The 10,731-nt window shown below is 41.5% G+C and overlaps 1 protein-coding gene across 1 annotated transcript; it reads left to right on the top strand.

The window, feature by feature from the left end:
- The first annotated feature begins 224 nt into the window (after positions 1 to 224).
- On the top strand, positions 225 to 10,679 carry LOC121891845 (fer-1-like protein 4). Its single transcript, XM_042404478.1, has 11 exons — positions 225 to 303; positions 2,663 to 2,718; positions 6,206 to 6,294; positions 6,460 to 6,559; positions 6,664 to 6,758; positions 6,876 to 6,920; positions 7,484 to 7,651; positions 8,230 to 8,290; positions 9,896 to 10,027; positions 10,121 to 10,385; positions 10,466 to 10,679. The coding sequence occupies exons 1-11, from the start codon at positions 225 to 227 to the stop codon at positions 10,648 to 10,650; spliced, it is 1,275 nt and encodes a 424-aa protein (XP_042260412.1). The 3' UTR covers positions 10,651 to 10,679.
- The last annotated feature ends 52 nt before the right edge of the window (positions 10,680 to 10,731 follow it).

Here is a 10,731-nt window from a genome sequence, read left to right as displayed (position 1 = left end):
ACACACACACACACACTTACAGAAGCCCTCCTCTACTGTAATGTACACACACACACACAGGTACCTCCCATCACCATGTTGGACAGAAAACACACACAGCAGTTAGTTTCCAACTGCTGAAGAGAGAAGACGAAGACAGAAGAGAACAGATGAGACGACTTCAGAGAGACACCGTATAGACGGACGGACAGGTGAAGAGGCAGGTTCCAGGTATCAGGATCATCATGTCCATCAGTGTGAATCTGAGGAGGATCTCCAACCTGCCGGGACGATCTGACAGAAAGGTCGAACTCAGCTTCCGAGGTCAGTAACAAGCACGAACCTTTTAGAGCACTTACGGTCTGGGTCTGTTTCTCATGGGTTTGTTTTCGGCCCCTCATACCTATGAAGGGAAATGTTAATGCTGCAGCACATGATGATATTTTAGACAATAGTGTGCTTCCAACTTGTAAGATCCTTTACCTCGAAGTAAAAGTAGTAATACCATGCTGTAGAAATGCTAAAAGTCCTGCATTCAAACATATACTTGAGTAAAAGTACAGAAGTATTATTGGCAAAATGTCCTTTAATCAGACCCTTTCAGAGTGTTATATATATATATAAAATAATCATATGTAGTGTTTGAAAAAAAAAAATCTCTCAGATAAATGTAGTGGACTTGAGTATTTCCATAAAATGGAAATACTCAAGTTAAAGTTCATGAAACTAATTAATCGACTAAAATCGTTTCAGCACCAGTTCACACCGGTTTTGACAAAACTGGTCACAGATTTTAACCCTCAATCTGTGTTAAACTGCGTCCACAGATTTATTAGTTCCAGGAACTAAGAAATTCCAGGAACTGATCTCAGGAATTAAAAGTCTCTGTGGCAGATCCCCGTTTGTGTTTCCACCACATCTGAAGAACTGTGATATAACAAATTAGACTGATGACACCTTAAATGACACCTGTGTTTACTTGTGACTGGATGTAATGAATGAAAGGGAGACGTGAAGAGGTGGAAAATGAGAGAACACCAGTCTCCACAGTGGACGGTCAGCTGACCATGAAACTATTAGCAAATACAATTTTATGTTTCCATTATAGACTTGTTGAACTACTTTGGTTTTAAGTCAATAAACATTACAGTAAATGTCCAACCCTTGTTGATTCTCAGCGCTTCCCTATTGTGACACTGAAAACAAGTTCAGCTCTTTCCCGCTACGGGAACTTATCGAGCCACTTAGGGAGATACCCACAACCGGGAACCTGAAAGAACCTGTGACGTCTTGGTTCTAGGTTCTGCCTTAAAACAGAACATTTTAGATATACGTCATTGAGGCGACACAGCTTCAGATACCAGGATAAATGTTTTTGTGTGCTGTTTGGTTGGTAGTAGCAGTTCAGTTGTAGGACAGAGAACAATGGAAAATTTGATGCTAGTATTGATTTTTTTCACATTTGCATGTGATCACTTTTAAATGTTAAATTAACAGAAGAGCCCTGCCTGTATTAGGAGGTTGACAGAATTAACCTCCGTCCCCGCTGACCAGCTCTCCACTGCTGGGTCCTGCTCTGTCTCTGCTTCATATCGTTAAAAAAAGCATCCCGCTGGTGGATTCTCTCCTCAAACAGCAGACTGGGAGGTGATGGTGGATAATCTGGTGGAGAACAGTCTGCGGGATGCAGCGCAATCATTTCCTGGCAATTTTTTCTTCAAAAGCAGCAGCTGTGGCTCAGGAGGGGAAGCAGCTCCTCCACTAATCACAGGATTGTCAATTTGATCCTCAGATCCTCCTGTCTGCATGTCCCTAAATTGCTCTTGATGATCAGATCAGCACCGATGTAGCTCGCTGACATCGCTTTGGATAAAAGGGCTTTACTTGGTAATGCAGCCATTTACCAAAATACAATATAGTGATGTAGTGTTTGGTCATGCTGCCTCATTAGCCTAGCTTAGTGCAAAAAATAGCTTGACATACATACATGACATGACAGAGAATGTAATTAGACGTAACATACTCCCCTACACTGTGAACACAATCTACAGTTTTCACAGACAAATGTAGAACATGGCAACAAAACACACATATTGGTGTATTGTGAATCAGAAACACAATCACCTCTATATTGTTATTATTTGCAATGTTGCACACTGGCTGTTGCAGTCCCCCATGTGAGTACCTGGATCTTGGATTTAGCGTCACCTCCTGAGCAGTGAGTTCAGGAACTCGCCCCAAAATGAGGGGAATAAAGTGGAAACAAAAGCGGAAGCCATGTCCCAACAATTACGGGTTGTTATGTTCTTGTAGTGAAAAAGGCCTTGTTGTAGCAAGCTGACGTCTGTGTTGACCAATCAGTGAAAATAAATTCTTCACTCTGATAGTTCAGAAAGTACCACCCCTGTAGGAGGAACGTTTTTTGGCATCAGGAACTAAATTTAGGCCCTACATTGTACAGCTGAAATGCAGGTAAAGTTCTTTGTTCCTTTGGGATATATCTTATAAATGTTCAGCCCTCTCTCTTCTTCTTGTGTTTAAATTCTCCTCCATGTTTTTAAAGTATGTTTGTAGTCAACTGAACCCATGGTTAGGTTTATTTCACCAGTCAGTTAACCGCTGATGGAGCCTGAGGCGTCAGTAATGTTACTATGGTAACCTCATCTGTCTGTCTGTCCTACAGGTTTCACCCACAAAACCAGAGTCCTGCAGTGTGAGAACTTGGCCATCTTCAACGAGGTCAGTAAACCAGCGATCTGATCTGTCCACCGCGGACACGTTCAGACCAATCAGACGACAGAACAGAGTGTTGATGTCATCATTTTAACTACGATTTATGTCGGTGTAGCCCGTCACTGTCACACATTTCGTGATTTAGTTCCTCTAATGTCCTCTTGATGCTGTTGTGATAAAACTCTGACTGTGTTGAAGTGAATGGGAAAACTCCCAAATTCTCTCCACGATTACGACGTCAATACAGTTTAGGTTTAGTCATGGGGAGAGAGATGATTAGGGTTAGGATAAAAATATCAGGATCAGAGCCAATCAGAGGCAGAGTAGGGGTGAGTCTTCGCAGAGAGCATGCTGGGTAAACATGCCCAACAGGGGCATTTAGTCTCTTCTGAGTTGAGCTCTCAGGAGGTCAGTAACCTTCTGCTAATGTCCGTGTGAAGTTTACAGACGGGTCAGTTCATGTAGAAACAGTTGTGAGAACGATGAGGTGTTGAGATTTCAGATCACATGACCTTCATCACGGTTGTATTGTGTGTGTGTTAAAGCAGGTAGCTGTAGTTCTTTGTCTGCTTCAGACTGAAACTATTTTAATGGAGCTGATAGGACTCTGTACCACTCCTACAGTACACACACATGCACACACACACACACACACACACACACACACACACACACACACACACACACACACACACACACAGCCACTCCTTCAACACACACACACCTACAGTTGACGTAATTCTACTTTATTCTACTGCAAGTTTCCTGGAGAGAAAAAAAACAGAGAAATTCATGCTTTCAAATTAATAATTTGTGAGCAGAAATTAACCACAACATAATTTTAAACATTTAAACACAGTTATTGGATGTCAAAGAAGATATTGTTTTAGAGCTGCAACAATAAGTTGATTAATCGATTAGTTGGTCGACAAAAAATTAATCGCTTACTGTCGGTCAGGACAAAACTAAAAAATATTGCATCTTGGGTTTTAGGAAACAGTGTCGACATTTTTCAACATTTTTTGACATTTTATGGACCAGATGAATTACTGATTAATCGATAATAAAAATAATCGTTAGTTACAGCCCTATATTGTTTAACAACAAAGATAAATAAATCCAAAGTATATCTGTATCCAAAATCAAAACCAAACAGCGTTAAGTCAGTGGCTCATTTAGATCAGATTGTCAGTAGTCTGACAGGTTCTGTCAACTGTCACTTTTGATTCTGCTCTACTTTAGTTTACACAGAGGCAGATGTTCAGATAACTGATAGCAGCTGAAGCTGAGCAGTGCTACTGAAACATCCACTGTAGCTTCAGTGGTGAAAGACGTATTTAGAGCATTTACTTGAAGTTAAAGTAGCAACACTACACTGTAAAAATACTCCATTACAAGTAAACGTCCTGCTTTCAAAACAGAAGTAGTGTTATCTTCAGTGTTATTGTATTATCTGATCATTATTGTTATTATTGCATTAACATGTAAGCAGGTGGAACAAACTGGTTTATAGACTGTTGGTTAGTTTAATGTCAAGGATTTTTTTAGTATTAAGATTATTACATATTTTGTATGTAAAATTGTAATCTGAAAAGTGAGTAATTATATCTGTGAAATATCTAATTATAGTGGAGTAGATGTATAAAGTAGAAATGGTCAAGTGAAGTATAAGTAACTGAAATGCATTAGTAAAAGTTATATTCCACCCTGTGTAGCATCACACCTGTAGAAAATTATCATAACATTATAATAACATGATGAAATTAATTTAGTATTGTATGTACATATTTTAACACCAATACACAACTTATTTATTGAAGCAGTTGAGAACAGCCACAGAAACATCACGGTCTGTCCAAAGACCTGTCTAATGTCAGAGAGAAGGATGAGGAGATTCAGGGAAAGAGGATGATGATACAAAGAGATTAAGACTGATTACATGCACTTAAGAATAGTTTTGGATTGCAGGAAACTGTCTTTCCAGTTGCAGTTTCTTTCCACATCCCACGGTGCTGCTGGCAGACCTCAATTAGAAATCCCTCCTGCAGCCCTACTTATAATGTCATTTGATGACCTCTACACTGTTCGGTCCTCTCTGTCTTTTCTCATAGCTGCTCACCATTAAAATTATGTTTGTTAAAGTCTGCTTAAAACAGAAATAATTAAAAATTATGTCAGATCATTTTGAGCCATCCAAGCTTTGGTCCAGACTTGAATATCTCAACAACTATTGGATGGACGTTCCATGTCCATGATAAACATACTACATGCTAAACATCAACATGTTAGCATTATCATTGTGAGCATGTGATCGTGCTGATGTTAGTTTAACAAGACTACAGTAGATGAAGAGTGAAGGAATCAACACATTCAAGTCATTACAAATCATCCTGAGGGGAACATGAATGTCTGAACAACATTTCATGACAATCCATCATATAGTTGTTGAGATATTTAACTCTGGAACAAAGTGGAGGACTGAACTGATGTTCTCATCATTAAAGCTGCTAAAAATGTACCATCCCTGTCTAGATATATTGAGTGAACCACACAACAAACCGATTTTTGATCATTTGTTTTATTACCATGATTCTGAATGAGAAACTAGAAATCCTGGTTTCACTTTAGTTTGATATGGTGCAGTGACATTACAAGTTGAGCTTTGCAGAACTTGTTGGCTCATGGGTACTGTAGTGTTTAGAGCCTTTCTAAACTGAAGGAAAAACATGAGACGTTTCCTCCTGATGACCAGAACAAAACCATTTAATGATCAGGAGACGCCGTAGTTCTCAGTTTGAGATCCTCCTGAAGACAAACTTTTATATTTGATTTTACAGAACCAGAGCCTCTACCCGCTTCATTATATAACCACCTGTTTGTTGACATAAACACTGCTGACAATAGTTAATGTGATTACAGTAACTTCTGTGTGACGTGAACACAGCAGCGGTTTCTGGGTTATGTTTCTCTGTGCAGCTGCTGAGTCAGGCTGGTGTTTGTTCTTCAGGTGTGACCATGACATGATGATTAATGGTTGTAGCGGAAAGTGTCCAGTGTAAAGACAGAAACACTTTCTTCCTTCTCGCTCTAGTTTTCTTTTCTTGCAAGTTTAGCAGTTTGCCTGATATTCAAGTTAATAGAGTGGCTGTATCTGAGTGTGTTGGCCAATAGTCATAGTGATGGTGGTTTGACCAGGAGTCAGAAGTCTGTGAAATGTGGTTGAAAACTCAGAAAAAGCTAAAACATTGACCTCTGAATTCAGATACTTTTGTTATGCAGACTGTCCCCAAAGAACGTCTATGCTCACTGCTTATTTGTACAGTTTTTGCTTGTTTTTCTTTTCAGTTGACAATATAAATTAAACAATTTTACAATGAAATTAACACACATTGTGTGTGTGTGTGTGTGTGTGTGTGTGTGTGTGTGTGTGTGTGTGTCTGTGTCTGTGTGTGTGTGTTGTGTGTGTGTGTGTTGTGTGTGTGTGTGTGTGCAGCATTTCCGTTGGCCTCACTATGGTAAAGTGATCCGAGATGAAGTTTTGTCCATCAGTGTTTACAACTGCAGTAAAGTCTTCTCTAACAGGTAATAGGCACAAACACACACACCCACAAACACACACACACAAACACACACACACACACACACACACACACACGCACATGCACATACATATATACAACACATATTGATTTCATATCCATCATACTTAAAATTACTGTGTTTGTGTTTGTGTGTGTTTGTGTGAAGACTACTCGGGAAGCTGGTTGTCAGTCTCCAGCATGTTGTCACCGCAGGGAGGCTGTTGCTACGGGAACCACTCACTGATGCCAACTACAGCCTGACTGATGTAATGACACACATACACACACTTTATATCATTATTTATTTTATGTACAAGAAGTTTCTGATATCTCTGGTGAAATCACTTTTGGTCGCTCTGTCTCTCTGTAGATCTATATAGAGTTGGATATTCGGTATCATCCAGTTGAGGGAACAGCAGGAAGTTGGGACGGACTCGACTTCCTGCAAGTTGAAGACAAGGATGAGTAAGATGACATGTCCACAATAAACCGGAAACATCTGAAGACACATCTTTGCCATGAAACTGTAAAAACAACAGTCCATCTTTATAATTTTGTTTCTCTTCTTTCCATCATCTTCAGATCATCTCTGGTCATCAGGAACGAAGCGTTTGGCGACCCTGAGAGGTGAGAATGTCTACGACTCACACGTTCATTCTCTTAGCTAGAGAGATACTTGATTTTTAGACCAATACTGAAATTTTGGACATGCCCGAGTATGCAAAGGGATGTAGTGTGAACATCCAATCATGAACATAGGAATCATCTGACCACTAATTCAGCCTTGAGTTTAAATATTTCATCACAGATACTTTATGTGTTACTATAAGATCAAGAATGAGCCTCCATGTGCAAGTTCGATACACATGCTCGTTTTAATCTGTTTGACAAGAAGCCTCATTACTCTGACTTCTGAGTCTTTTCTTCAAAGCTGCTCGGTATGAAAGGATCATTAAGTAGAGGGTGGTGAGATGCGTTTTTTCTGGAGAAAGGTGATAAAGAAGCAAAATGAAAATCATCATAATTGTGAATACTGACAGATTCATTGTCCTCAGCTCTGCCACAGACAGTTGGTATTGATGTCAACAATTTTTAAACCCCACCCTACTGCGACTGACAGAAGGATAAAACAAAGCACACTGAATATTTGAGGAAACTGTTGATTACTCTCCATCTCTCCTCCCTGTCAGTCAGCCGACCGTCACTCGCACAGATCAGGTGGAGAGAGAGGCTCGGCGTCTGGGGCGGAACCTGGTCCGGACTGGGGATGAGGACGAAGACGAAGATGATGATGAGGATTATGATGATGACCTGATGGATATGGAGGCTTCTAACATCATCTTCACTCCTTTGCTGAGGTCTGTTTACTTAAAGTCCCCCTTCACCCGAGAATGTTTATCCTCTTTTTCCTTCAGTTGGATGTTTGAGCTTCACTGTGCAGAATGATGTATGTGTGCAGAGTTTGATGCCAGAAGGCTGTTTTTACATTTATCTGCTGAAAGAGGAAAGTTTATCTGTGCTCTGTGGTGGGCCTTCAAGCATGATTTGGGACATCACAACTGTTTTGTACATCAATCCTGGTCCAATATTCAACTTATACAAGTGTGATGTGGAAACTTAATGCCTCCAGTGTGCACAAACACTGAGAAAGGACTTTACAGTGTGAAATAGGAGACATCTTGTGTCCAGCAGTTAAGCTTTTTAAATTAAACATATTTGCATATTCATAGATTTTGGAATTTTTAATGAGAGATCATGAGTAGATGTAATTTTAAGGATTTTAACGAGATAATTCAACTTTTCTTTATTTTTGAAAAACCATATCAGACGCACATTGTTGTTCCAAGCAGAGTATTTTTATTCTCAACTCATCTGGGTGCAATAAAACTGATCTGCTGTCACTAATGTGTGTGTGTGTGTGTGTGTTTGTGTGTAGTCGTTGCAGGCCGCTGTCCAGACATGTTGTTGCGGCAACACCCAGAGTCCAGAGCTTTCAGGTGAGTTTTTTCATCCACCCATTTTTGAATGCTCTGGGGTCTCCTCCCAGTTCAATGTGTCTGGAAAACCTTTTTAGGCATCCGGATCAGAGCATCACAACATGAAAACAGAATTGTGACAAGACAGAGCAGTGGTGGAGCTCGACACCCACTGAGAACGAGCTTTACTTCCTGCTGATATACAGCTCTCGCTCTGGTTATACAAGAAATCGCTCATAGCAGCAGTGTAAGGATCCTGTACTCCTGTAACAGCCCTCATAAGACACGAGGGACACAGTCATAAGCCTCCTCTGTGTCCACAGAACATGTAGACTGGATGGGCAAACTCCCATGAACCCTCCAGCATCCTTGCAAGAGTAAAGAGGTGGACTACTGTCCCACAACTGGAACAGAATCTGCATTGCTTCTCCTGAATCTGAGATTAGACAATCAGCGTCCAGGAGTCTGAGCACTGTGATAATTTGAGCTTACCCTCTGGTCCCCCTTTTTGAAAGGGGTCCCACTCTACCAGTCCACATGCACTGTCCCTGACCTCCACACAACATAGAAGAGGTGTGTCTGTAAGGACAGCCCGACAATATCCGGAGCCTTCTGCACATCAGGGTGAATCTCATTCTCATTCTGGTGGCTTGTGACTGTGGAGCTTTTTAGCTTTCTCAGTGATCTCTGTTAAGGATATGAGTAAAAATTCCCCTAAGTCCTTCGACCCTGCCTCCTCCACAGCAGATGTGTCATCAGGCTTAGCAGTTCTTCAAATGATCCCTTTCACTGCTCAGCATATCCCCAGCTTGCCCCTCCCGAGTCGTCGGACAGTTTGCCTGAATGTCTTTGAGATCAATCAAAGTCCTTCCCCATGACCCTTCCCCACAAGTTTTTGCTTCGGCATCTACCGAAGCTGCAGCCATTCTGGCCTCTTGATAGGCTACCTGTCTTTTGCTTCAAGAGATCTCTTGGACACCAGCTGGTTCTTTGGTTGCTGCAACAACAGGCACCTTCTCTATCCACAGACTCCAAGAGGGCTGAATACTCAGAACTGCTTTTAGGCATATAGGCACAAACAAGTCAGAGTTTTCCTCCCAGCAACACACTGTACACACATATAACAACCATCTTGTTATCGGGGGAAAACTTTAACACAACTGCCCTCAGCCTGGAGCTCATTAGTATCCCCGCACCTGCCTGCCACCTCTCACCATGAGCAACAAGACAGGCAAAAATATACATACCTAAAGATTGTTTATGCAGCCAGGGTCCAGCACACCTGACCTCTATTCCTCCATGTTGCTTCTTTGGGCCCCACAGGTCTAGGCCTGACTATGAGGCTGGCTACCCTTCCATGTCTAGGAGGCTCTAGGAGGTGGCCTCGGTATCCCTAATCTGGGACATGCAAACCTCTTCATCATCATAACATTAAGTTCCATCTTTTTTGATGTACCTCAAGGGGACATGAAATCAGTGGACAGACCTCTCAGCAGTTCAGTCATTTACAGTTTATTCAGTAAACGAACCATTAAGCTTTTATATCACTGAGGAATGTGTGTGTGTGTGTGTGTGTGTGTGTGTGTGTGTGTGTGTGTGTGTGTGTGTGTGTGTGTGTGCATGCAGGTGAATGTGAACATCCTGGAGGCTCAAAAGCTGGTTGGAGTGAACATCAACCCTGCCGTTTTCATCAGAGTGGGAAATCAGAAAAAACACACAGCGACGCAGAAATCGACCAACTGTCCCTTCTACAATGAGGTACAGCAGAGTGGAGACAACAGTAGAGTACAGTAGAATACAGCACAGTAAAATACAAAACAGCTGTTTAACTCGTCTCCTCTCCACTTTCAGAACTTCCAGTTTGAGTTTCAGGAGACTCCAGGGATCCTCTTTGATAAAGTCATAGAGATAAAGGTCAGTTCCACTGTTTTCCTCTTTGTTTGTTTTTCCACATCTGTTTCTACTGCTGTTTCCATGGTGAGAGACCTGGGCGTGGCCAAAGTGAACACCTGTTATGTAACTTCCTCTCAGGTGTTCCACAGGCGGACTCTCGCCTTCCTGATGACCCACATCGGAACCTTTAAGATTGACATCTCCACTGTGTACAACCAGCCAGGTACCAGTGCTGCACACACTGAAGTACTCTGATCAAAACACTGCCGTACTCACTGACCTTTAACCTCTCTGCATCTCCAGACCACCGCTTCTACCAGAAATGGGCTCCTCTCACCGACCCAGCAGACACCAGGTCAGGGATCAAGGGTTACGTCAAGGCCAGCCTCAGTGTGATAATGAAGGGAGATGCTATGAGCATGCCCAGTCTACAACCGCCGTCCTCGTCTGGAGCCAGTGAAGACATTGAAAAGTCAGTAATATCGTAACATTAATCACTACTATCATCACATAAGATTTTCAAAAACACGACACAGCACTTAGCAAAGGACAAAAAACAAAAACAGATG

Source organism: Thunnus maccoyii, chromosome 3, assembly GCF_910596095.1.
Source record: "Thunnus maccoyii chromosome 3, fThuMac1.1, whole genome shotgun sequence".
Taxonomy (NCBI): domain Eukaryota; kingdom Metazoa; phylum Chordata; class Actinopteri; order Scombriformes; family Scombridae; genus Thunnus; species Thunnus maccoyii.
Note: the sequence above shows the minus strand (reverse complement) of the source record. Positions and strands in the feature narration are given on the sequence as shown.